The sequence below is a fragment of the Hakea prostrata genome, chromosome 5, assembly GCF_041222555.1.
Source record: "Hakea prostrata isolate BN-2017 chromosome 5, UWA_Hpros_2, whole genome shotgun sequence".
Classification (NCBI taxonomy): Eukaryota; Viridiplantae; Streptophyta; class Magnoliopsida; order Proteales; family Proteaceae; genus Hakea; species Hakea prostrata.
This window is the reverse complement of record NC_142604.1, coordinates 15,113,377-15,141,243: the sequence shown is the minus strand read 5'-3', so window position 1 is coordinate 15,141,243 and position 27,867 is coordinate 15,113,377. Positions and strand designations below refer to the sequence as shown.

The following is a 27,867-nucleotide window of genomic DNA, read 5'->3' as shown; positions in this document are numbered from 1 at the left end:
CGAGAGAGAGAGAGAGAGTGGGTGGAGAGTTGCAGAACCCCTTGTTGCAGATGGAAGTAGACATAGATGAGACTAGTAATGTAAGTCAACTGTTAAAAGAAGTGTTGGTAGAGAACAAGAAGCTGTGGTACCTTGCTGCTCCGGCCATCTTCACCACCATTGCTCAGTATTCTCTCGGCGCCGCCACCCAGGTCTTCGCCGGCCACCTCACCACCCTCGAGCTCGATGCTGTCTCCACCGAGAATATGGTGATCGCCGGCCTCGCCTTTGGCATTATGGTATTTATGGGTTCTTTTCCTCCATTACCCATTTCCTTTTCGAGTTTTTATCTGAAAGATCGTCACACACTATGTATGATAAATTTTGCAGTTGGGAATGGGAAGTGCGCTTGAGACATTATGTGGGCAAGCATATGGTGCAAAGCAGATACACATGTTAGGTGTATACATGCAACGTTCATGGGTCATCCTCACCTTAACAGCTTTCGTTCTGTTGCCCATCTACTTCTATGCCACACCAATTTTGAGATTCTTTGGGCAGGATCAAGAAATTGCGGCGCTCGCCGGAAAGTTCTCTCTTTACATGATTCCTCAGATCTTTGCTTATGCGCTTAACTTTCCAATGCAGAAGTTCTTGCAGGCCCAAAGCAAGGTCATGGCCATGGCTTGGGTATCTGGGTTTGCCTTGATCTTCCATATCTTCTTGTGTTGGCTCTTGATTGTGCAACTCCAGCTAGGGTTGGTTGGTGCAGCAATAGCACTCAACCTATCTTGGTTTTTAGTGGATTTGGGTCAGTTTTTGTACATTCCCTCTCTTTCCCCCCTGGTTTTTTCGGCTCCGCCTTTTTTTGCTGTTTGTCCCACATCGACGATGTGGGTTGATTGCCTCTTCCTTCTTCTTTAATCATCCCAAATATCTTCTCTCTTGGTATTTCTTTATTTATGTGTTTTCTCTCTTGCCCTTTTTTGTGTCTTTCTTTTCTCTTAGTTTTTTATTGTGTTCTTCTTTTCTCTTTTTGTTGATTGTTCTTTCGTGGGTTCTTCTCCGCGTTTCCTTTTTGTTGCTCTTGTTCCTTCCCTTCCCTCGGGTTCCTTGGGGGTTTGTTTGTTTCTTTGGGTGTGAGTATCTCTTATGTTGCTCTGTGTTGCCACTTAGGTGGTCCTTCCTCGTGTAAGTATTGTTTTTCATCCTACGGAGTCTTTGCGGTCACTTTCCGTGGTTTCTTTTCGGGTATCCTGGGTGTATTGGGTGATTGTGCATGTCTGGAATTTTGTCTGTCTTTTTGCGACCCTTGTTCCCTCCGTCTTTCTGGAAACTTTCCTGGTGCATTTTGGTTCAACCATATACCGTGGAGATAACCTGGAAGACAAGTTTCACGTGAAATAGTGGGAGTTATTCTCACCAACAACATTCGTGATAGAGCAATGCGCAAAAATTACATCGGCAAGTTTGACGGCCAAATTCTCATTATGGAAAATGAAGATGAAGGCATTATTGATAAAGATAACCCTGAAGCCATCGGTGTTCGGCCGCGAGTTCCACCGGTGGAACGTATCTCGCTCTTTCGATTTGCATCTACCATTATCGGATGATATTTTAGCGGGCTAGAAGAGAGAAGCTGCGGAGGTTTGGGATCACCTCATCAAATTGTATGAAGCCAAAATCACTTCACCTCATCAAATTGTAGATAAGGTAGAAACATCTCAGGGTGCATTCTTGAAGGAGATATTCTTTACCTCGGCATGGCGCCAGGATAGATTGGAACATAGTGATGCTTGGATCTTGGATTCGAGCAACATGGCACATGACCTCTCGCGGTTGGTTTCAAACTTATGAACCTATCTCTCGAGGTCTGTGTACATGGAAATGATCATGCCTTGGAGATTGTTGGAGTTGGCACCATCAGTTGAAGATGTCGATGGTATGGTACGCCTATTCAAAATGTGCGCATGTGAAGGGCTTAGAAGAATCTATTGTCTTTGGGACAATTAGATGAAATTGGTGCAGACACCATCCAAAATGGAATGATGAGGATCGTCAAAGGAGCGCTAGTTGTAATAAAGCTAAAGGGCGCCAATTTTACGTTGGGAAACATGTCGGAGCGCAGCATCGTTCATCACCTCTCAGGTCGTGTGGCTCATTGCCCCTGTCGCGGGTTGGGTTCTCCGCATTCTCCTCTCCGGTTTCATTACCCTTTTGTGAGCCCGTGTTACAAGCAGCCATAGTTGAGTTCATGCATCATTCCGGGTAAGTATTCGATTAGTTCCTCGATGTATGGCGCCCGGTTACATCTCGGAGGAGCAGGTACTATGTATCTTTATTGATGATTATTCCGAGTGTTGGGTGTTTCCTATCGAGAGTCGTGTGTTTTCGGTTTTCAAACATTCAGCCAGTTGAACGAGCCGGAAATCGTGCCTCGGACACTGGCGGTGATATCGGGGATGACTTCTTTGAGTTTTGTAATCGAGCATCGAGCACTCCTGGCTTACACTCCTCCGTGGAGTCGCGTGATAGACTCTCTCAGACGAGCCTGTTGACCGCATGGCTAAGTCCTTTGCGGCCGTCCTTTGCTCTATGTGATTAATCGATCACCAACAAGATCGATTGATCTGAAGACACCATGAATGTGGACTCAGCCGGTTGATTATTCCGCCCACACATTTGGGAGTCCTGTTCGTGTGTATCATCCCCGAAATTTCGAAGTTGGATCCAAAATCCGATCGTTCTTAATCGTGTGGAGTCGGGGTATCTTGGATCCCACCCCCGGTCGTCATCGCGGTGTCTTTTGCGAAGATAGCTCAATGGAAGATGTGGTAGCTTTCATAATTCCGGAGGTACCGTTCAGGAGAAGTCCATCCTTCTGGTTCTTCCGATCTGAGCGTCCTTGGTCTCTTCCGGTCACCTCGTGAGCTCCCACTTGCTCTTATATTTGGAGCACTTGCTCTGTCTTCTCGTGGTGAGCCATCCTTCGCTTTGCTCCGTCCTTTGGATGCCTATCACTGAGCTCTTCTGATGCTCTTTCCTTTACCCCAGCCCTTGGTAACTGGGTTTACAAGATCCCTGATGATCGTGCTTCGTCGATGTATCGGATATGCTCGAAGGGTGTTGTTTCCATCTTTTCTCCTTTCCTTCTCTTCCGTGTTCCCTTTGTGCTCGTTTGATCTACATCTTGGCGTTAGATGTCGCTTTCTTCTGGAGATCTTGAAGAATCTATTGCTCCACCGGGTTTTAGACCGACTTGTTTCGGTTGAACAATCTCTATCCTTAACGCCCTGTTGGTATAATTTGTTCCTTCATATTAGCCTTGGATCCCTTGCTTCCCCTTGTCGTATTCGGGTTTGTTGTGATTTCATCATTTCTGTTGTATGTCGATGATATGTTGGTGTCGGCCCCAACAAGATCGGATCGTATTAGGCTCTTGGCTGGTTTGAATAATCGGGACCCCACAGATTCTAGGGATGCAAATTCACCGGCGATAACTAATTTGGCTATCTCGGAGTTCTTAGGAAGTCTTCCCCTTCTTCCGTGCCTTCTCTCCTCTTCTGTTAATTTCGTTATCCTCGTTGTGTCCTAGCATCGGGTGGAGATGTCTCGGTCCGTTGCTCCTGGAGTCCGTGTTCGCTATGTATGTCAGCCGGCATTGCCTGCGTGGTGTTGTCCTTCAATCCAGACAAGAGCATTGGATTATAGTGAAGAGGATCCTGATACATTAAGGACCTTGGATCTGCTCTTGTTATGGAGGATCTGATTTTTCGGGTATGTTGATTCGATTTTGCGGGATCTTGATAGGAATCCCTCGGCTATGTGTTTACAATTGCGAACGAGCCGTGAGTTGGTATCTAAACTACCGGTTGTAGCCTTGGCTACAACGAGCTTGGTATTGGCGCTACACAGCTTGTAAAGAGCATCGGATAGAGATTCATGGAGACTTGGGCCAAACACAGAAGATTCTCTTGTATTGTGCGGTCGTGCCTGCACATTGCAGGAATCCCTTTTCATTCCGGACAAAACACTGGTACATATCATTTTGTTCGTGGTGGTGGAAGCGGAAGGGTGGATATGCAAAATCCACCGGAGCCTGCGGTGCTTGCAGCAATCTCCGTTCATTTGGTGCGTCCTTGTTGGCTTGATGAGCATGACTGGTGGTGGCGTGGCGTGTGGGTTGTTGGTTCTCATCTAATCTCCGTGGGGTTGTTGTTTTAGTCCCACTCCGTGTGGGATATGTGAGGGAAGAGGCTATAGTGCCTCTTCCTTCTTCTTTAATCATCCCAAATATCTTCTCTCTTGGATATTTCTTTATTTATAGTGGGTTTTCTCTCGCCCTATTTATTGTGTCTTTCTTTTCTCTTGTTGTTATTATTGTGTTCTTCTTTTCTCTTATTTGTTGATTGTTTCGTTGGGTTCTTCCACACCCACCCCACCCCCTTTTCATTCCCGGCAAAAAAACAAAAAAGAACAAAAACTTTTTGTTCGTGAAGGGGGGGAAGACGGAGGGTGGATATGCAAAAATCCACACGAGAGACCGCGTGCATTGCAAAGCATCTCGCGTTCATTTGGTGCTCCGTTGGCTTGTGAGCTGCTGGTGGTGGCGTGGGGGCGATCTAATCTCCAGTGGGAGTTGTTGTTATTGTCCCACATCGCGTGTGGGATTGTGGGGGAAGAGGCTTAGATGCCTCTTCCTTCTTCTTAATCTCCCATTCTTCTCTCTGGATATTTCTTTTTTATGTGGGTTTTCTCTCTGCCCTTTTTTGTGTCTTTCTTTCTCTTGTTGTTTTTTGTGTTCTTCTTTTCTCTTATTTGCGGATTGTTCTATTAGTTGTTTATTTTGTTAGTACTTAGAGGTGGGCCTACCTTTATCATGTGGTGAACAAGCATGAGTGGAGCACATACCTTCATCGAGACTTCATTTCTGGTTGTTACATCCACTGACCTGATTTATCCATTTGTTCATGACAGTTCCAACCTGAATGGGTGGGCAATTATGATCTTCCTAGGTTTCAATGCAGCAATCAGGTAAGAATGCAATACTCCTTTACTCCAACAGTTTCTCTTGCTAAAGATGAGATTAGAAGCAGGAGAGACTCATTAAGTTTTCTTCCTCTTCTCCAAATCGTTTTTTTTTTTTTTTTTTCTTTCTTTTCTCCTCATTTCAAATGTTGCAGTGTTAGGATCTCAAACGAACTTGGAGCAAGAAGGCCAAGGGCGGCCAAATTCTCAATAATAGTTGTGGTGCTAACATCAGCAATTATAGGTCTTGTGTTCTTCACCCTCATCCTCCTGCTGAGGAATGTATATGCTCTCCCCTTCACAAATAGCCCTGCAGTTACTAAAGCTGTGTCTCACCTTGCTCCATTCTTAGCCTTCACGCTGTTGCTTAACAGTGTTCAGCCAGTTCTATCAGGTTTGTAAGCTAAGCAACACTAGATACACTTCTTTTGATGATTAATTTTGAGTCAACTTCTGGAAATTTAATGTGATCCATGGATGGGGATCCTGCTGCAGGTGTGGCTGTAGGAGCTGGATGGCAATGGCTGATAGCTTATGTAAACATTGGGTGTTACTACATTGTGGGTCTTCCTCTAGGGGCCTTCCTTGGTACTAAACTTGACTTAGGAGTAGAGGTAACACCTTGTGCACGCCCATCTTCATGTGTAATAGATACTGGATTGGTTTTCCTGATATTCAAAAGAAACCCTTTAAATCACAGGGAATATGGTCTGGAATGATGGCTGGAGTTGCCTTGCAAACACTGATCTTGCTAGTTATCACTTTTAGAACAAATTGGGACACAGAGGTCTGATCTCTCTCTGTCGTTGGTTTTTTTTCCCCAACTTCTCCAATGGTTATATTAGGTCTTGATCAATACCCACATTCTATTGCATCTCTCTGAATTTTCTATCTATTAATACAGGCTGAGGCTGCAGGATCTAGGATAAAGGAATGGGGTGGATCAATAGAACCCATCAAGGTTGCAATCACATTGATCTTCACATAGTTAGCCGTTTACTTTTTAAAATACATCCAAAATAATGGGTTTCTTCTCTTTGTTGCTGTAGGATTTCAAGTCAGACAAGAATGGAACAGCACTTTTGGCTTGATTAAGGAGTTTGATTATGGAGGGTGATTGTTTCTCTGAGCAGCTAGTTTGGAGATTGGTTTGATCTTTGATCATTTCAGAGATTCCTGAAGGATTCCTCCAATGAAGAATGATCTCCATTCTTGCATATGGTGTACCAAAACAAGGAAGAAAACGAAATTAAACTGACTGACACCTGTCACCTTCACGATCTGATGAAGCAGTCTGAATGTGCATGCCTTTCAAGAGAGAAGAGTGAAGATCATAGCAAAAGATTAAGAATAATGTAATTGCTTGTGATACTTTACTATTAGAAAATCAATCTATTTAAGAATTGTTTGCATGAACTGCCTTCATTTTCATTGGAAATTCACCAAACCTCTCCTAAAATCAAACCTCACAAAGACTCCTCCACATTTAACACCATTGGTGACCATACATATGGGACCGTTAAAATTCAAACTAAATCTTATAATGACCATACTAACCCAATTGAGGTCAAATGACTGTCATGCCCACTAGTGTAGTTTCTATTCTCAAAACATCAATTTATACGCATCCCTCATCTCTCACATGCACTCATGACCTCCGCTTACGTATAAAAGACAGTCAGGAACAGTTGTCTCCTCTCTTAGGCATAATTTTATTTCTGTTTCAACTGAACTGGACAAGTGAGGTAATTGGTTGAGAATAAATCAATTCCATTCCGAATTTAACCATGTTCAAGGAACCCACGGAAATACCATAAAACTTCATTGAAGGATTGGGATTTGGAAAAAAAAGAAATGGATACAAGGATGGAAAGGTAAAAAAGGGTATTTTTTACATAGGTATCTACATATAATTTTGTCTCAGTGACTTAGCTTAGTAGTCAATAGAGCTTAAAATATATGCTAAGGGTTAGTTCCATCAAGTCTTAAATGGTGACAGATACAATGGTCCAACCGGTCCAACTGCTAACACTCCCAAACCTCATAGAGTGGAATCAGAATAACTCAATATATTGAGTGGGCCGGGGTCTTAAAGAGTATAAAGAAACACAACTCCCCATTGGAATGTTATAAACTATAATGGGTTTATCTATAGCAAACAGTTTTTCTCTTTTTTAGAATCTTTAGGGTGTAAGAGAACATGGGAGCTGAGGTTGGAAACAGTGCAAGTCTCTTGTTCTCTCTCTGAGTAATTCTATACATTCACTTGACCAAGCCAAGGAATACATTGGCTGAATTGGACCACTTGTATGGTTTTACCAGATGTAGCAAAGCAGCTAGAGAAGAGATCTATTTTTGTGATCTCTCTCAACTTTCTTTTTGAAACTAAAAGAGTTGAGTGGCTCCATGTAAGTTAACTACAAGTGAATGTCTACTTGCCCTAAAGGATGCTAAAGGATCTGCATTATTTTCTCTTCTTTCCTCTCATATAACAGGTATAGAAGAATAATCCCCCCCCCCCCCATGGAATAGTAAAAGTTTTTTAAGTCACAAACCCCAAGTCGACGCCCTTAATCCGGCTTTCCTGCTGACTTCACCGCAAATGTCGATTGATCAAACGTAGGAAGAAGATGAAACTGGAGACAGCAATGGAGACGGGAGATAAATCCTAGCTATCACGCACCTATTAATTACTTTGAATTAGGGGGGGGGGGGGGGGGGGGGGGGGGGGGGGGGGGGGGGGGTGTTAAGCAAACGTCAATTATCAATGCAATAGGATTGACGAGATGCGGTTTAATTTAAACAAAAACAATCACGCCATGTAGCTGATAAATTAATTATTGTTAAGAAAATTATCAAAATAGGTATGGAAATGGTTTAATTTAAACAAAAACAATAGATGTAGCTGATAAATAATTATCATAACCACCAAGAAGACATGATACCTCTTTAGATAGATTTATTCATTTTACTCACCAAAAGATCTTATTGTAAGCTGACACATTCATTTAAGTTTAGGGACAAGTAATAATTAAAGCTTACAGCTAAACGGAGCTTTTAAAAAGGATAAATATCACTTACCTCCCCTCTTAGCTGGACAAATACCACTTACACCCCCTCTTAGTTGGATAATATCACTTATCTCTCCTCTTACCCAGCAAATATATCAAATACATCCCCTTTGCTAACTTTTTCGGTTAAATTTAATTTTTATTGTTATATTTTTGAAAACCCCAAATTACCCTTGGCTAAAAATATTTTTTATTTTAAACTTAAATTACCATAATCACCCTAGCAATTAAAATACTAAATTATCCTCAATTAAAATAATTGTTAAAAATCAATACACCATAGTTAAAATACAAACTATCTTTAATTATTAAAACCCCAACATATATATATATATATTTTTTTTTTAATTATCAAACAATTAAAAAACCCCAAAAGTAATAGCACGTGTTTAATTTTATCAACATACCCTCTCTTTTTTAATTGCATTTTTTATTTCACTTGATTGTAGCACGTTCTTTTTTATTGATTGATAAATTAAAAAAAAAAAAAATAGGTTAAAAAAAAAAAAGGGGTAGGTTAGGCTTTTAATAATTAAAGATAATTTAAGTTTTAACTATACTGTTTTGGTTTTTAATAATTATTTTAATTGAGGATAATTTAGTAGTTAGTTGTTAGGTGATTACAATAATTTAGGATTTAAAATAAAAAATATTTTGAGCCAAAGATAGTGTGGAGTTTAAAAAAAACGACGTTGCGCGGGGGGGGTGTCGTGCTTGCGGGGATCCTTTAAGAATTATACACGGTTTTATATGTGTAGATAGATGACAACAAACTTGTTTTAAGTAATCAATTCAAATTTCTGCCTTTAGAACCACATTCCTGTTTAAAAGCCTAAATTCAAGATTTGTAGAAACAGATAATCAACAATAGTAACCGGTGCCTTGCAATTATACTCTTTTGTATTCTCTACAATCCTATATATGGATAAACTAATCAAATATTGGTCCAATTAGTTTTATAATTAGCTCATAGTTGGTTTCTTTATCGAATCAGATATCATTTACTCTTGGTTTTCAAAAACCACGTAGTTGCAAAAAGATTCAGACGGTTGATCTCATATTATGAAAATGTAAATTTTTTTTTAAAATTTTTTTTTGTCAATTCAGTCAAGCCTTGAGGTTAATATGGAGTACTTTTTTCATAAAAAAATCCAAAATAATAAAAGAACCAACCAATCGGTATCCACTGAGCTGTGGATCCCATGATGAATTCTGTATAATCTGATTTTTAGAATGTAAACGATGCCATTTAAGTATAGAAGGAAGAGAAATTTACACAAACATAGGATTACCATGAACGAAAAAACCTGCATTTCCAATTGGCAAAAATCTTAGGTAGTGGGATTTGATAATGTCTGTTCAATCGAGTTAATGTGTGGGAGAAATAGAGAAGAAATGGGTAGAGAGTTGGAGAATCCATTTCTGCAGAATGAAGCAGATATAGAAGAGATAAGGAGTTTACGTCAATTTTTAAATGAAGGGTTGAAAGAGAACAAGAAGCTATGGTACCTCGCTGCTCCGGCCATCTTCACCACCATCGCTCAGTATTCTCTCGGCGCCACCACCCAAGTCTTCGCCGGCCACCTCAGCACCCTTGAGCTCGATGCCATCTCCACCGAGAATATGGTCATTGCTGGCCTTGCCTTCGGCATCATGGTATACATGAATTCTATATCCTTCCATGACTCTTTTCTTTTTTTCCCTTACTGTAAACCGTATTCTAGAATTCAAATGGCTCCTTCATGCAAGAAGATGGGAAAAGGAATCTAAGGACTTGTTTGATAACCCATCAAAAAATAGTTTCCTGTGTTTCATGTTTCCATAAACACACAAACAATTTTTTTGACTTTGACAAATTATTTTTGTTTTAAGTGAATTTTGAAACATAAATTGAAATTTATGATAACTTTTGCTTCGAAAAATAGTCTTGATGCTGTTCTCAAAGCAAAAGTTGAGTGCTGGCCTGGCTTAGGTTTTAGTGAAAGAGTTTAGAGAGATGTATTAATAGAATTTAACACTCTAAAACATAAGAACTTTGCTAGAACCTGATAATGTTTTCACTCCAATAAACAAGTTTAATTGAACACCCAAATTGTTTATGCTTTTAAAAACAAACAAAACTTTTCCTGGTGTTTGTTGATGCAGAAACACTTGGAGAGTTATCAAAGGGTCCTATGTAGTTGATTTCTAAAATATATATCTTACACGTTATACTACAAACGCATGATCATTTCATGCGGCTATATGTCTGGGAGAAATTTTGCTGAAGATGACTATTACTGTTTTGATTTGATGAAATCTCTGCAAAATTTTGCAGTTGGGAATGGGAAGTGCACTTGAAACATTATGTGGACAGGCATATGGTGCAAAGGAGATACACATGTTGGGTGTATACATGCAACGTTCATGGGTCATCCTCAATTTAACAGCTATAGTTCTGTTGCCCATCTACTTCTGTGCCACCCAGATCTTGAGATTGTTAGGACAGGAGGAAGATATTGCTGTACTCGCCGGAAGGGTCTCTCTCTACATGATTCCTCAGCTCTTCGCTTATGCAATCAATTTTCCAATGCAAAAGTTCTTGCAGGCCCAAAGCAAGGTCATGGCTATGGCTTGGGTATCTGGGTTTGCCTTGATCTTCCATATCTTCTTGTGTTGGCTCTTAATTGTGCAATTCAAGCTTGGATTGGCAGGTGCAGCAATAGCACTCAATATATCTTGGTATCTAGTGGACTTGGGTCAGTTTTTAGTCATCATCATGGGCAGTTGTCCTGGGGCTTGGACAGGGTTCTGTTGGGGAGCTTTTCATGACTTGGGAGCCTTCATTCGCTTGTCCATTGCATCAGCTATTATGTTGTGGTAGGTGTTGGAAGAATAGTCCCACATCATTATCCTTGAAAGAATGTTTGCTAGGTAATTGACGAGTGCACCAAGAGCTCCAAAGTTGATGGAAGAAGTTGAATCAAGTACTTTAACCTACTTCATACTAGGTTGGCCCAATCTAGCACCCATATACTGAAATTGGGTCGCATTAGGCACATAACAAAGAACCCTTCATCCTACAGCTTTGAGCCTTTAGGTTGAATTACTATGATGTATGAGAGTGGGTATTCTTGATTTGCAGATAAAAATTGATCAATTTCTCTTCCTGTACTGACCAAACAGTGTTGAATACTGGTACTACATGCTACTTGTGGTGTTGGCTGGAAATTTGAAGAATGCAGAGATTGCAGTGGCTTCCATTTCAATCTGGTACAGTACTATTTTGAATCCATTGCTGTTTGGCTCAAGGGTCTCTGATCAATCCCACTGACCTGGTTTTTTTATTAATCCTTGACAGTTCCAACCTGAATGGGTGGGCGCTTATGATCTTCATAGGTTTCAATGCAGCAATCAGGCAAGACTGCAATATATAATCCTTTATGCCAACATTTTCTCTAGCTAAAGATGAGCCTGAAAATCAAGATAGATTTTCTTTTCATTCTCCATATTGTGCTTTTAATGTTATATAGTGTGAGGATCTCAAATGAACTTGGAGCAAGAAGGCCAAGGGCCGCCAAATTCTCAATATTGGTGGTGGTGCTATCATCAGCAGTGATAGGACTCCTGTTCTTCACCGTCATTCTCACTCTAAGGGACGTCTATGCTCTCCCCTTCACAAATAGTCCTGCGGTTGCCAAAGCTGTTTCTCACCTTGCTCCCATCTTAGCCTTCACACTGTTGCTTAACAGTGTTCAGCCTGTTCTAACAGGTTTGTAAGCTAAGCCACACTAAAAATTTCGTTTCATGAGTCAAATTTCTGGAAACTAATGTCATGGATGGAATTGTTGCAGGTGTGGCTGTAGGAGCAGGATGGCAGAAGCTGATAGCATATATTAACATTGGTTCTTACTATATTGTGGGTCTTCCTCTAGGGATCTTCCTTGGTAACAACTTGGACTTCGGAGTAGAGGTAACACCTTTTGCATGCCCCTCACAGTGTGTGATGGATATTTAACTAGTGTTCCTAAAAGAGAACAAAACAAATTTAATGGCAGGGAATATGGTCTGGAATGATGGGTGGAGTTGCCTTGCAGACAATAATCTTGACAGTAATAACTTTTGGAACAAACTGGAACAACGAGGTCTGCTGATATTGGTTTCACTCTCTCTCTCTCACACACACAAGGAGGTCTGCTGACATTGGTTTCACCTCTCATATTGGTTTTAGTATCTCTCTGATATTTCTATCTATTACAGGCCAAGGCTGCAGCATCTAGGATAAGGAAATGGGGTGGATCAGCAGCACCCATCAAGGTTGTAACCAATTTATGTGATTTCCATATAATAATTCTATATGATAGTCAGAAATTTACCCTTAGATGTACAGTTATTACTAATTAACAAGCTTCTTCCCTTTGTTGCTGTAGGATTCCACATCAGACAACGATGAAATAGTTCCTCCGGCCTGATTCAAGGATTTTGATTATAAAGGGTCATTGTTTCTTTGATCGTTTCAGAGAATTGAAAGAGAGGAAACCATATTGATTTTCTTCTGGGAAACATAAAAGATATATTCGATCTATTGTATCGTCAACCTGAACACCTTCATCAATAATAGATTTATCATCAAAACAAAGGAGAAATTTCTCATCCAGTACTTGTAATTGATGGAAGGTTAAATGCTCTTAGAAGATGACGAAGGTTATACAGCTATAATGGTTTTAAATATTAACTATGAAAAACATACAACAGCTCTACATCACCCCCTCCTTCCCTTTGAGAAGATGAAAATTAATCTGAGCAATTGGTAGAACATAACACACCAATAAAGCGTAACTAAGTGTCATATATTGGACAAATTTCATGTTAAAAGGAGAGAAAACAGGTTTCTGCGCATAAATATGCAATATATAAGCATCACCCAAAAACATAAGACTACATTCCCAACTCCACTACTGGAGCCAGTGTTCCTACATAACACAAGAATGCCACAAATAGTTATCAATATGCTTCAGACATTCACCAGGATTCGTACCCAGCGTTCACTCCATCTAACTAGAGTTACAAGAATTACACCAGATGGGAATACAACCTAAAAACAATCCAAAACTGAAGGTAACCAACCTCCTGGAAAATATAACCTCTTAAATAAAACAAAATCTTAGCACATGGTTGTCAACCCAAGGAATTCTATCGCCTCCTCATGCCCCGCCCACGGCCACGGAAGCCACCTGCGCCACGTCCCCGGCCACCCATGGCACTTGCAGCAGCATCACCTTGGGCACTTTCTGACTGCATTTGTAGACAAAGTAAATCAAAGAACATTTTTGAAGAAATATCTTGCAACATTTGCATGGTGATCAGCAGATATATTACAAGTAATCAAGTACAATACTAAAGCATCCTTGATTCTTCTCATGACACATAAATCCTTGATTGTCTTAAAATCTCTGGGTAAATTTAGCCAACTGAAGCACAGAACTGTTCTATTATTTCGTTCTAACCCTGGTATAAATAGTGAATGCCAAGGCTAGGGTACATGTCAAAATGTGCAAGCCTCTCAAAACTAGATGGCCACAATGTACAACGCATTTCACTTGATTTTCCAATAGCTGCTAGGAGTGTGAAAGAAACTGGTACCAAGAAAAAAGTGATTTTCTAAAAGCATTAAAATGAAAGAAATCCAACTTTTAATTTGGTAAAGAAAAGAAATCCAACTGATATCTGCATAAACTCATGGACTCATTGTTATACAATTTGGTCACCGTAAACACTAAATTCAGAGCCACCAAACACCCCACCAGGCCCAGAAACAGTTTCAGGTGAAGCCCTGCAACCTTTCCTTTAAGGGATAAAATAAATAACAAAAATACCTGAAAACCTAATAATAGAACTGCCAAGTCTTCAGATTAATAATGGTGTTTTCAATGTAAAGGCATAAAAGTCTACAATACCTTTGGATTTTTCACTGTCTCATCCACACTTAAAACAAGGCAAGCAGCCTCAGTTGCAGCATTTATAGCATTGATCTGCAACAGATGATTAAAGAATCACATCAAAGGCACAAAAAGTCATGGAAGAAAGTTGGGATAATGCAACTACAGACTACCTTCACAACTGCAGGCTCCCATACAAAGTTAGCAAATGAATCTGCAATTCCTCCGGTGTTGATGTCTACCCCAAAAAGTGCGCCTTCACCTGTCATTATCCTTGTAAGCATCATTCAAGACAAGCTTGATAATTATTTTTAAAAAAAAAGGGTTTCCAAAACACCTCTGGAAACCAACTGATCCTCATAAACATCCAAACAGTTGGAAAAGAGGGAATTCTTGGCTCCAAATGAAGCCAGAGGTGCCAGCATATCTGGGTAAAGCTAGGGTAAAGCCACATATGCAAGCATATATAGAAATAAGATGGACGCTAACCAGAAGGAAGAGCATGCTTCTGTCTCAGTTTATTCAATACATCGGTTGCATCAAATCCAGCGTTATCACAGAGTTGCCGAGGAATGACCTGTACAATAGGATGATTGAGAAAAAAGAAAACACCAATGGAATGAAGAGCTCAATCCATCACACAGAAATCAAGGGCTGGACAAGGCAGTATAATTAACTAATCAAAATCGTAGAGACTCTTCTGATGGGAACAGAAAAGAGACAACCTTAAAGCAGAGAAATGCATATAAATGATAGCAGTTGATAAAATGACCAAGGATGATGGAGTTCATTATGATAGTATAGAAAATATCGTTTAACCTAAGAGAACAATAATGCCTGCCGACTTCAATAGCGCCTATAAACAGAAGAAAAACAGAATTAGGGAGCTAGGACCACTTGACAGTGTTCCAGTTTGCAGACATAATACACCACCACTTGACTTAGTTTGATCACTGAATCAGACCATCAGACCTGTATCACTTCGACAGCTTATCCCACAGCCCAAAACAACACAAAAGGGGGCATCCCCGTGCACAATACTCCAGCCAGAGCAGAGCCTGTTTTCCATGTTTCAAATGCAGGTTGCAATAGTGGAACTTTTAACTGTTTGCACCAAGGCTCACCACTCCTTCCAAAACAACACAAAATGATCGAAAAACAGAATTCCAAAGTTGGACTACTATACCTATTGGCTATTGCAGATCAATCTTGAACCAGAAATCCAGCAATAGATCAATTGCAAGAGGGACAAAAAATATTGGACAAACATAAATTAATGACAGCGAATATTTTCCAACTTTATTTTTAAATTTTTTACATATAAAAAAAAAATTCAATTGGACCCCTGATGTTTAGCCTATGTCAGATTCAATTAAAAAGAAATCATATTTTGCATTTGGCTAACCAGTAGTATCCAAAAATGACCAACTAGGACACATCGTCCGGTCATTAATGGAAACTGTTAGGTTAGTTATTTTTTATGACAAAAATGCCCTCTCTTGTCTTTCTTCTTGCAACACTAACTTCATTTCTGGTTCTTCAGTTTCATCTTTATAATAATTAAGTGGAATGAGATTCCCAAAGCAGCTGTTCGTGAAAATACTGGAGAACCATGAATCTGAAGATCAGTAACCGAGTATCCTTCCGAGTAAAAGTTCACACCATTATTTACATGACATACAGGTATAAGGTCCTGAAAACCCATTAATAGTGGTGAATTTCCAATGGAGAATACTTTGCCCGAGAATAACTCACACAATACTCCTTTGTCATCCAAAACTCAACAAGGAAGCAGGGCAACAGGCATGAACCAAGCGAAGTTGTCCGCCAAGAACCAAACATCCCTGAGAAACTCATTTTCTTTATTTTCTGAGAAATCAGGTAGAGGCACCTCTAAAAAAATCCTCATCTTTAAGGTCTAATTAAGCGATAAACTTGGACTTCTGCAAAACTAATTAAGAGCAGAATTTGCAAAACACCCAGAATGTCCTCCAATCAACTGAGATGAACAGGTAATTTCCCTATAATTATTTATGAATTGCTTCTAAGTGAGTAGACGTTCACCTCTGAATGGACAGGCAGATCAGCGTACAACTCTTACTTACTTATAATCATCAGTGGTGGGATCATTACTGAATCTGTGAACAATACAAGGGGTGGAAAACATCATTACTGAATCTGTGAACAATACAAGGGGTGGAAAACTCTATAGGTGTAACGGGCAATTTCTTGGGCCTTATGGTAGAAGGATTCTAAAGGAATACATCATAGTTAGAACAGGAATACAGAGGAAGCCATTGCGAACCCATTATTTTAGGTTTGTATTTTAGAGAATCAAGTGGAAAATTGAGTTTAGCTGCTCCTCCCTGTACCCAATTTACTAGTTAAAGCTCAACAGCACGGAAGTAGGACTGAAGGAAGAATTTACGAGGAGGTTGAGGTTGCTATTGGTAGCAAGGGATCTTTTAAGTTGCATTTCTACAAACACATGATCGAAAATAAGGACACATCTCTCACAAGAAGAATTGGAAATATATCCACCATGAGGTTGAGAGAGACGTTTATACTTCCCATTGTGTTCTCTTCTTCGTTCATGTTCTCCTCGTACTTTTCCGTATGCAAGTAAAGGGTTGGGATTATATTTAGAGAAAAACAGGAAGACAAAGGACAGATGATTCCTTCTGTTTATGCGTGAGGCAGTCAACTCTTCCCGTTTAAACTTCTTTTCCTTTTTTCTACCCAAAATTCAAGCACAAATATATAAAAGCACATAAAGGTAGATACTTGCCATGTCATTGTATTCAACATTTCACCAAGTATGATATGATTTTCTGGTAAAGCAGAAGTGAGACTTAAAGAAGTTAGATTTCCTTTTCCACAAATCAAAATGTCCTAAAAAGTAAAATTAATACAAACATATAATGCAAAAAGAAAGCAGCAAGGAATACAGGAAGAGCTTGTAATAGCAAAATACAAACCTCGAGTGCTTTTGCATAGGAATTAATGAACAGTTGTGACTTCCCAGCTATTGTGCGAGCATGTTGCCTCAAATATCGACTAATTTCCATCTGCACAAGAAAAATATATTAAATAAATGAGAATGTAACCTTAAGAATGCAGAAAAAAAATTATGAATCTAAGTTTCATAGGATGAGTAGGATACATCTATAGCGCCACCACCAGCAACAACAGTAGAGTTCTTTAAAGCCCTTCTGACTATCATAATGGCATCGTGTAGACTCCGCTCGGCCTCTTCTATGAACTGAAAATAAGAAAAAGTATTAACAACTGAGACATAACCAGTAAATCTTGTCATGCTCATCTTAAGAAATGGCATACCTGGTCTGCTCCACCTCGAAGAACAATTGTGGCTGTTTGACCTGATGGACACCCGCTAAAGATATTGAATCTTTCGTTTCCAACTTGTCTCTCCTCAAAGAGCTCACATGACCCCATAACCTGTAAATAACCAGTTCATTTTCAGCTGATATAAAGTTTAACAGAAGGGCCAGGGCTTCAAAATAGAGATAAAGAACTGGCTATCCTTTTAAAAACTTAAGCTACATGAATTGAACATGGTCATGACAATCTAAGAATAAGCAAGAATTAAGGATGAACCTCATCAATAATGTTGTTGACAGATGTCTGTACGGTTCCACCAGTTGCTGCAGCAACCCGTTGCAGATCCTCCTCAGTTACACGGCCAGCACAGAATATATCTCGATCTGCAAAATACTGTAGAAAAACCAACCAGATGATGGATTTACTGTTCCATAATCAAGTTAAAGAACAATAACAATTCTTAAAACAAGTACCAATGTCATACTGGACTATTCTTCGAGCATGCAAGGCAACTGTTAATGGCGATTTTTCAACTCTCATTAATTTCTACTAGATGTAAGCATATAATGATTGACAAACCATGAAGGATATAACAATGAAGATATACAAACCCATACAGTCCAAATATCTATCATATACAGCTCGGATAGAGCCATACTTTTGAAAAAAAAGATCCCAAGGTATGCTACAAAACATGTCAAATTCCAAGTAAAATGGAATGGCAACAAGGACAAATGCAGGTTCGCAAGGTATGACTTCATAGAGGGTGCAGACAAATGTAGGGACTACCAAGGAGGTACGCCAATAGCTGAGGGCAAATACATGACTAAGGTAGCTCCAAACTTTGAAAAGCCCAACCTGACGATGCACTATCTATTGAATGATGGTAATTGCTGCAAGATCTTTCCACATAACAGAACTAGATGGCAACCACAGAAACCCTTTTCCTAATTCGATTTTACAAAGAACAATTCTGCCTAGATAAATTTCTCAACAACCAAACAAAATCAAGCAACAGTCAGTGTGCTAACATTAACAAAAATGGCAATTAACTATGAATAAAGATTCCATTGCTTTCCTCCTTTCCTTTCTAATCCCAAAAATAGAAGATTATACTTTACCGATTTACAAACTAAAACTGAGAAACATGTTAGAAATTAGGGGGGAAATCACCTGTGTTGCCAAATCACCAATTGCCAAACGTGAAAGGACAATTTTGGCACCACTCTGTACACATTTATCCAACTTGTCATAAATAATATTCCATTCAGCATCAACAATTGATTGATACTGTAAAGGATCTGTAAGCCTGCAATAGAAGTAACAATCAGCATGATTTCCAACAAATAATATTTGTAAAGTTCCATTATAAGAAATATTTGACAGGCCCTGCAGTTTAAAGGTCACACACATGGAAGTATACATATGACACCCTCCCCAAGATCACAGGAAAAGCATAAAAAAAAGGCTATCAATCCTGAACATAATTATTAGGCAGAATAATTCTCTTAGATTTAAAAACAAAACTTTGATCCCCCACACCCACATCAAAAATGCTCACCTGATCTCAGCATTTTCTTTCTCAGACTTCAATTCTAATTCAACATTCAATAACAAAATCTTTGGGTTCTTAAACTGCTTTGGCTGCTGCTCGAAACCAGCATAAGAGAATGTCTTCTTGAAAGCAACACCACTTACAAGAAAAGAGTCACGCATATTACCCCCTGGAACCTACAGCACAAAACTTCCTGATGATCAAACTATAAACCATCTCAAAGACACACCAAGCTTCAAATGAAATCTCATTTACAACAAGGGGAATAAAAAACATATCACAGAAACAATTCTGGAAAGAATTGCATGCACCACTCAGGTGGATACAATATATTAAACATTCTATTCTACAGATAAAAAGTCAAAACTCGACTGAGCTTCTAATGAAACAGAAAAGGAGAACCGAAACCAGCCAGTGCCAAGCATTGTAGTCCCAATAAACTGCAAATATTCAAGAATCTAGTATATGAACATATATATATGGTGCCAGGGGATTGGCATAGGCAAGGACTTGTTGGTCAACGCATGCAAACAAGGATTAGGTGAGGACTTCTCATTTCTTCCCCCCCCCCCCTCTCTTTTCAACCAGAACATTATCTGAAATCTTATTAATAAGCATCAAAAAATAAATACAAAGTAGCAACATCCACCACCTAACCCAACCCAAAGTTACACAACCTTACTCAATGTAGAATAGAACCACCCAATATAAGGGGTTACAATCTGAAAACAAAGAGACCTGACTGACCAAGTCATGCTATTTTTTTGGTCTACTAAAATATTGACATAAACAAAAAAAAAACTACCATCAAGCATCCCTCAACGATACTCCAACTTGCATCAAAACAAGCACCAATGAAGGAAGTATCATTGTCAATTATCACAATTTCAGAAGCCAAAGTATCAAAATTCATTTGAAAGCTAGTCAACGCATACAAAAGCATGACCATACAGTAATTAACTATTTTTCTGCAAGATTTATAGGACTTCTCATCTGGACAAAAAAAAATAGCACCATCCTATGACCTGACACCATGGAGTACAGACACTTACGTATGCATTAAAGAGTGAACAACTACAACATGAGACCCAACTGCAACCTAAACCAAACATCAAGCAAAAGGATGAAAAGAAAAAATAAACCAGTTAAAGAGAAATTAAAATAATATCAACTAAGACAAAAACCTACAATATTTCAATAACTTTAAAAAAAATAATAATAAAATAAAATAAAATCCTAAGCATATAAGTTCAGTCATATGCCAGCACCTCCCAACCCACAGGCCAAGATAGATTCCATGAACATGAGTGCAAACCATAATCTTGGATCCACCACTAAAAATATTCAAACCAGAAAAGGAGAAAAAAAGTACAGATAGCCAAGCTCATGCAAATCACCTCCCAGTGAAGAAGATTAATCTTTGGTTACTCTTGGTTCAGTTTTTTCGGTCAAATTGAGCCCTCAATTCAATTAGTTAGGCCCAAATTTAAGTCCCCAGTATTATATGGCTCATTGGCTACATAACTTTTAGTTTCCTATTATAATGGGTCCAAATCAATAAACCCAAAATAGGGATTCAAGGCCTCACAGAAATAGGGATCAGTTTCAAATTTAATTGTTTCTTTACTTTCACATTAGAAACTTCCTACATCTGAAGTTACTTGTGTAACAGGAAACCACACTCTATACCATGGGAAGGTTCCTATTAGTTGTTATCATATCATAGTTTGGCTCTATTTTCTAGAAGTAAGCCTAAAGAAGTTCACCCAACTAGAAGTCAATAGCCAGGATCTGCCAAGAATAGGATAATTCAGCTAGGTCAAAAAGATGATTTTTGGTTAAAGTAAGATCAGGATTTCTTTAAGGTTTGGCTCGGTTGATGTGGAAGTCCTCTGGTGAAGGTTACTGAAATTTGGAGGATGGCAGTGTGCTGGAATGAGGATAGGGGATGGCTACATTGGCAGGGGCAAGGTGAAGATGGGGGGGAGTCATGGTGAGAGGTCTTGCTTCAGAAAAAAGAAAGAAGATGGGTGAAGTTACAACAGTTTCTAAGTAGCCTAGGAGGATAATGTCATTTTCTAGTAAAGAGCAGAGGAGTTTGGCATTACTCCAGGCAAAACTGGAGGGTAATGTCATTTTCCTGGATGTATTATATAATAATAATAATGTCTCATATGTACAATTAAAAGCTACTAAATTCTCACTTCACGTATACCCTCCTAAAAAAATAATTGAATCTTAAAGGTAAGAATTTCATATTTTACATTGAAAAATATTTTAGTATATGCACACCTTAGTCACCTAGCAGCCTAACTACACACTTCTTGGGTTCTCCTCGGCACCATTAGACGTGCTCCCATGGTTGAAATTCAATTAGTCATCTTGTCATGAAGTTGTCAGTTGTACAAGTCAAACACTAGATTCACCTAATATAGAGATCAGATATCCTCAACCTAGCGAGGATCCTATTTAAATTCTCAAGACAACGTCAGTGAACGTTTTCTTTCTTGTTGAGTGATCATTTTTTGTTCAAACATGAACTGCCCACTAAAATTCATGAAAATCAATGCCCTTAAAAATGACATGAAACAAACAAGAACTCAAGAATTCTAGTGTCCTAAGATATAAGAAGATCTGGAAAGGAAGCATTAGTAAGAGCAATCAAATAAAAATTGTGATCAACAAAACACGTCTACTCCTGAACATACCCAAGGTTTTTCAAAAAAAATAAATTGATTACTCTGGCAAATATGCTTCAATATGCACCACAGAGGTTCTTTAAAAATAAAAAAATATAAAAAGACGAACAGGAAAACAAATACTCCAGATAGGAAACTGCATACCTTCTTTATTCCAATCATATTTAGTCTATCATCATTGCCAATTGCAAGGACAGCATCCACAACCATAGAAGCAAAAAACTCCTTTTCTCCACCAATGAGCTTTGAGGAGAGTGTTGTAGCAGCACATTTGGCCAATAAGCTTTTCTTTTCTTCCAGGCTTTTTCCCTCTATACTCACAGCAAGTTCTTTTATCTTGCTAATAGCCTGACACAAAAATAAAAAACTCAGGAAAGAGATAATTCACCATCAAATCAACATTGAAAGGCTAAACTCCAGAAAACATACAAGAGAGCTTGCAGTTCGATAACTCCGTATGAGATTTTGAGGGTGTACTCCATCCTCAATGAATGGTTTGGCCTCTTTCAAAAACTCCCCAGCAAGAAGCACCACAGTAGTGGTTCCATCACCAACCTACATACAACAGAAGGGGTAAAACCTCTACAGAGGATTCTGAAAAATTGACTCAAAAATCTACAAAGAAGACAATAAATGCACCTTCGCACCAATGAAAGGAATAAACTGTAGCGTAAGTAAAATCAACTCATAAAAGGGAGAAAGAAGTAAATGATAAATAACATTTACGAGCACCTTTAACATGTAGAAATAATTTCATACAATGAATCAGGAAAAAGCCTCCCTGATAAAGCAGGCGTAAGCTGCATATATTACCCTCCCCAGATCTAGCAGTGGTGGGAGCAACATGCACTGGGTATGTCTGTTTTTTGTAACCTATGATCCACACCTTGCCCAGGCATTTCTCAAAATTGGTTCTACATAGAGAACATGTGAGAGAACAATCATATGACCAATCCAATTAATGGATTTTATTAAGGACCTCAAAGTACCGGTATTCAAGTTGAATAAAGCCTTACGAAAAGGGAAAAAACAAAAGTTGAATAAAACCACACAAAGATGTTTACAAGTCATTCTTTAGAAACATTTGAATAAAGTTTGATGCAATGAAGATACAAGGTTCAATTTTTTATTTTAACAAAGAAAAGAACGTAGGATGAGCAATCATATAAGTAGCAGAAACTGATATAGATGTCAGACCAGCTAGATTTCAGGTCAATGGAGGAAGAACTAGTTCCACAAAGAAATGCACTCAATACTGCCTTTATCAAATTCATCAATTTTACTGTGACCAAAAAGAGAAAGTATCATATGAACAGACTATATATCGACCAGAATTGGCTCTTGGTGTTATTTAGGCCATCATTTAGGTGCTAAAAACACCTAACATCACCAAATACAGAATCATTAGTTTTGACTAGCTGTATTTCTGGATCATAATGGTGGAAACACGGGAACCATATTCCTAATTAGGGTTTCTGGTTCAAATTGCTTACAGCTAATGGAGGAAAGATTAGGCTAAGGACAGGGACTGGAGATTGACTATTGCAACACAGAGTAAAAAACTGGGAAAGAAAACACAAGATAAATTGGGAATTGGGATTTAGCCAGAATAGATGATCTAGGACGAGAGGATAAATGATTTTTTTACTATAAGTATCCGTTGGGTTGGGTTCTATATGTGTAGGGCCTTAGGTCAAATGGGATTTAATTATAATGGCCACATTAATGGGTCTAGAAAAGAACAAGAGTTGGGAACAATGGATTTACTGGTTAGTGAAGTTAGTTTCAGAATCCTAGTGGCTAAGTTTGAATCCTTTTTGAAGTCCAACTGTCCTGTCGTTTTTAGAATGGCTACGCTTGAATCATCTTTGAAGTCCTATAGTGTTGAGATCAGTTTGACTTACTATAGTTTATCCTTTGGTTTTGGTGTCCTAGAATGACAACCAGTGTCGAGCATATTCATATGTGATTTTACCACTCCCAGAATGGTATGACTTAGAAATGGAGTACGAGTTTATGGATTCTATCATTTGCCAATGTACTCCATCACCTCAACCACGATTTCATGTGTAATACTATTGAAGTTCTCTTTAACACTTGGCTAGGTGAAATATTGATGTGTTAGGATGGATCTCGAACAATACTACAGTGGATTTCTTAGTGGAGAATGGAGTCTGTCGGAACCATGTTCTACATCATGTAACTTCTAATTCTTCTAGTGCAACATTTTAGGTGAGTTTTTACTCTCATTTTGAAACAAAGTGTTGCCACTATTTTAGCTCCTTCAAGCTGAATCAAACCACTCCTCAATGCTAAAACATCCAAAATCCTCTATCAGAGATGGCAATGCCACCTCAGCAAGCTTTCCCATAGCTTAACATGCATTGAAGCTTCTATGAAATCAGCTCTAACATGATCATTCTATATTTTATCGTTCCTAGTTTTTGCACCCACCCTTCTCAACATCCTCATCTCAGCTACCATTAGCTTATCCATGAAGCTTCTTCAAAACCCAACATTCCACACCATACATCACAGCTGGTCGTATGACGGTATAAAATTTCCCTTCTTAAGGTTTTAAAGGAATTCGTTGATCATCCAACAATTCAGGTCAATGTCTCCACTCTTGACGCTTCTATTGAGATCTAGACCAGGTGCCCTGTCTTCTTCCATACTCTTTAAAGTTTCTTTCACTTCAAACACCCTAAATTTTTGTATACATCTATGGAAAATGGGGCCTCAATGGAATAATGCAGCCCTCCAGAAAACTTACCCAAAACGTCTTCATTTAGTAAAAACATAAAAATATCTTCCAATCTCTCCTTGTATCTTCATCCATTATAAATAATTTATCAACTAAACTTCTAAATGCATCCAATACAGCGCTCATTCTTTCTCTTATGTTAGCTGTCTTATGAAGATTTTTCCCCCTTTTGCTTTCATTCGTTCCAGAGTTGCTATAAGGATCTTCGTATTTCATGGAACTTGCTTTTCCCACAATCATCTTATAGCTTCATTGATGGAAATTTTACCGCTTTTAGATCCTTGAAATCCTGAGTCCTTTGTTACATTATAAATCAACTTTCTTAGTCTTGGCGGTTGCTTAAACCTTATCAGGCCACACCAAGTCTCCCTAGAGGAATGACAATTTTCCATCAGATTCACCTAGTACAACTTTTGCAACTTTATTAACACTACTAGTCATCGCATTCCCTGTGCTAATAGTGCCTCCTTCAAATTTGCACCTTCACTGTTTGACTACTTTATCAGTAAATGATTCCAAGGTATCCCCTTTTGAAGCCTACCACCATTCCTTAGGGAAAATTAAGCTCAACATTCCATGATTCAGCATAACAGAGCACAAATCAATGTGGAATGGTAAAGGCTCCCTCCCTAATACAACCTTACAGCCCTTACATAATACCCTATTCGACCCATGACACCCACTTTCGAAAGTAACATGCTTCCCTCTCTTTCCAAAGTTTTGAAGTGTTTAAAGTTGTCCAGTTCCTAGATTTTTATCCACTAACATGCAATCTCCAAAGTGGTCAGGAATTGTCTGCTTCAGCTTTTATCCACTACCATGCACAATCAACTTCTACTCTTTTCAAAACTAATTCATGACTTAAAAATAGAAGCTATCTCTAACAGCTACCCAACAAAAGTTCTATAACTTTGACAGAGACAACACTAGATTTAATTTACAAAAATAAATCAGAAACTAAGTTACTACTGCTTCTGGAATTCTCAAACAAGACTGTCCTTTGTTGAAAGACAAAATTATGGGTTGATAAGATATTTTCCCCTTTCTCTTCCTAAGGGCTACTTCACATGAAGAAACATCAATGATTAAGTTTTGCTTTTCCCCAGAATAAGGAAAGTTTTACTATATTTATCAGGGGGCAAAATTTTAAGTATAAACTTTACACTGATTGCCCAATGTATAACCAAAGACCAATCCAACAGATAAACAAAAAGTATGTTTTAAAACACAATACTTGACCAGCCATTCTCCAAATTAGGTATGACATCCTCTTGAACTAAAGCAAAATTAGAAACCCTAGACTGGCAAAAGAGACCAAGTACCACATAACCTAGCCCCGTCAACTGGATCCCATAAATTACTGCTATCGAGAAAGAAACTCCACACGACAGGGAAGAACTCCCCCGCTGAAAATTAAGTACACTGACCATTTCTTCAGCAGAACCCAGCATTGTTTAAATCCCAGCAGCATTACTATTGTTATAAATGAGTCCGACCGGCAAGAAATAGCAATACACGCCTAGATTAAACTTACCTTGAATCTTCCTCAACGGAGATAATGCAGCAAGACTAGTGAGAAGTCTAACCTAAAGCTACCATAATAGATCAGAGACAGTCCGCGACAATTAAAAATGATCCATTTAGGGTTTGGTACTAGTCACTAATCACATAAATATGTAAAATACGATTTTTTTTCTGCTAATGATACCTCAGAGTCCTGAGACTTGGCGATGTCAACAAGAATCTTCGCCGCCGGGTGGACGATATCGAGGAGTTTCATAATGGTAGCACCATCGTTAGAAATGGTAGTATTGCCTTTATCATCGTGAATCAGCTTGTCCATCCCCCTAGGGCCTAGAGTTGTACGGACGGCGTCGGCAACTACGGTGCACGCATTGATGTTGCTCACTAGCTGTGGCTTGCCTTGCGACGTATCTGTACCTTCTTTCAACAGAATAATCTGGGGTTGCTGTTTTCACACAAAAAGACAATGAGAAAACGCAGACGTCGAACTATGAATCAGAGACGACGATTAGGGTTAAGAATATAGATCAAAAACTGCAAATTTCAGATGGAATGATAGTGAGAGAAAGAGCTTTACCAGCATCGCCGACATTGTAGCTGAAACTTCAGTTGCAGAGCTTGGAGTGACAGTTGATGTGTTAGCGATTAAGGTGCAGCCGCTGAAGCTTTGAGGGAAGGGAACTTAAAAAGTGAGGCTCTCTGCTTGGAGAGAAGAAAAACGAAACCTCTAGGCCTTTAACCGAGGGTTTCAAATCGTAAAACGGACCGAACGCATGATCATGATGGATTTCAAACGGTTCACTCGTGGTTCATTTGTGGTTCGTTTTGGCAGCGTGCTTGGAGAAAAGTACTGGCGTTCTTCTGTTCTCGAAAAAAATACCATAAGTATGCGTTTGATAATCTGAGATACTACTTCTTAAGCAAAACCGTTTTTTATGTTTCTGTGCTAAAAGACCGTTCTTTGCTTGGAAATAGACGTTTGATAAAACCGTTTTAAAAATATTTTCAGAACACTATTAGAATAAGTTGGTGTTTGATAAATTCATTCTAAAGTTTCAATTTGAACTAATTTTATCACATTCGTTTATGTCATTTGGTAAAAAAATATTTTTTATGTGCCTAAGATGGTTTTAGAATATTTTTCTGACCAATCCGTTCTTAAATAACAGAAGAACGAACCGTCTTAACAAACGCATTTAACCCGTTCTTCAGTTCTTTGCCAAAAACGTTTTTTAAAAACATTACCAAACATGCCATTAAGTGTCTATTGAAATAGTTCGTTCTTTTGTTATCTGAGGGTAACGATGAACTGCTAAGAAAAGTGACCTCCAAATATACTTGTGAATAACATATAAGACGTATTATATTTGAAGTGTACAAATTTGATAAAATTGTCTTGAATGTGAAGGTCTCTCGAGACCACGCCCATCCTACTTGTAAAAGCAGTAAAACCCTCTACACCTTGCTCTTTTGTCCCATACCCTTATTCAAAAACAAGATTTTTCATATTAATTGTACGCCCAATTTTGAAAAATATTTCTAGAATAATTTCATCAAATAGCAATTTTCCCCGCCCCTCCCACAAAAATAGAAAAAGAGAATGATTTCCTAACATAAACAATTTTACGTAATAACTAATCTCCCATAGAACGTTACTAAACGCACATTTTTTGTTTTTTTTTTTTCAGAGTAATTGTGAAATTAGCTCCATTAGACTTTCACTTTATAAAACTTAAACAACCCATTGTTTAGGTTCTTAAATGATTACCAACATGACATACTTTTCTCAATAACGGGTATTTCTATATAATTTTACCCATCACTTGTATTTTCGTTTTTTCCCTTTTCCAACTTCCAAGTGCATTTTCATGACAATGATAGCATAGTTTAGTGGCGTATGTTTTTCGTCAATTATCTTGGATGTCTTGATTTTTTTTTTCCTATTAAAGTCCCAAATATGGATTTGAATCTCTAGTGAATTAAAACT

At 38.6% G+C, this 27,867-nt stretch overlaps 3 protein-coding genes across 3 annotated transcripts; 2 read left to right on the top strand and 1 right to left on the bottom strand.

The window, feature by feature from the left end:
• The first annotated feature begins 230 nt into the window (after positions 1-230).
• LOC149015378 (protein DETOXIFICATION 33-like) lies at positions 231-6,173 on the top strand. Its single transcript, XM_089156524.1, has 9 exons — positions 231-278; positions 370-805; positions 4,701-4,725; positions 4,957-5,013; positions 5,163-5,401; positions 5,503-5,621; positions 5,708-5,794; positions 5,912-5,968; positions 6,057-6,173. The coding sequence occupies exons 1-9, from the start codon at positions 246-248 to the stop codon at positions 6,096-6,098; spliced, it is 1,095 nt and encodes a 364-aa protein (XP_089012650.1). The 5' UTR covers positions 231-245; the 3' UTR covers positions 6,099-6,173.
• A 3,513-nt stretch (positions 6,174-9,686) lies between these two features.
• On the top strand, positions 9,687-12,529 carry LOC149015377 (protein DETOXIFICATION 33-like). Its single transcript, XM_089156522.1, has 9 exons — positions 9,687-9,734; positions 10,396-10,937; positions 11,244-11,330; positions 11,419-11,475; positions 11,591-11,829; positions 11,912-12,030; positions 12,116-12,202; positions 12,318-12,446; positions 12,488-12,529. The coding sequence occupies exons 1-9, from the start codon at positions 9,702-9,704 to the stop codon at positions 12,527-12,529; spliced, it is 1,335 nt and encodes a 444-aa protein (XP_089012648.1). The 5' UTR covers positions 9,687-9,701.
• A 363-nt stretch (positions 12,530-12,892) lies between these two features.
• On the bottom strand, positions 12,893-26,609 carry LOC149015376 (TCP-1/cpn60 chaperonin family protein). The gene is made up of 14 exons (XM_089155006.1): positions 26,458-26,609; positions 26,065-26,325; positions 22,022-22,147; positions 21,737-21,940; positions 18,900-19,069; positions 18,512-18,647; positions 17,615-17,731; positions 17,336-17,455; positions 17,160-17,258; positions 16,975-17,064; positions 14,486-14,573; positions 14,170-14,258; positions 14,015-14,089; positions 12,893-13,352 (listed from the first exon to the last, which is right to left on the bottom strand). Exons 1-14 carry the CDS (start codon positions 26,470-26,472, stop codon positions 13,251-13,253), a joined length of 1,692 nt encoding a protein of 563 aa, XP_089011132.1. The 5' UTR covers positions 26,473-26,609; the 3' UTR covers positions 12,893-13,250.
• Positions 26,610-27,867: the final 1,258 nt, after the last annotated feature.

Coding starts and splice junctions, on each gene's coding strand:
- LOC149015378 (XM_089156524.1), top strand. CDS start 246: ATGGTGATCGCCGGCCTCGCCTTTGGCATTATG. Junction 5,402..5,502: donor TGTTCAGCCAGTTCTATCAG/GTTTGTAAGCTA, acceptor ATCCTGCTGCAG/GTGTGGCTGTAGGAGCTGGA. Junction 5,622..5,707: donor AACTTGACTTAGGAGTAGAG/GTAACACCTTGT, acceptor TTTAAATCACAG/GGAATATGGTCTGGAATGAT.
- LOC149015376 (XM_089155006.1), bottom strand. Junction 19,070..21,736: donor ATATGATTGGAATAAAGAAG/GTATGCAGTTTC, acceptor TTTGTGCTGTAG/GTTCCAGGGGGTAATATGCG. Junction 14,090..14,169: donor GGGAGCCTGCAGTTGTGAAG/GTAGTCTGTAGT, acceptor CATCTGTTGCAG/ATCAATGCTATAAATGCTGC.
- LOC149015377 (XM_089156522.1), top strand. CDS start 9,702: ATGGTCATTGCTGGCCTTGCCTTCGGCATCATG. Junction 11,476..11,590: donor GGTTTCAATGCAGCAATCAG/GCAAGACTGCAA, acceptor AATGTTATATAG/TGTGAGGATCTCAAATGAAC. Junction 12,203..12,317: donor GAACAAACTGGAACAACGAG/GTCTGCTGATAT, acceptor TATCTATTACAG/GCCAAGGCTGCAGCATCTAG.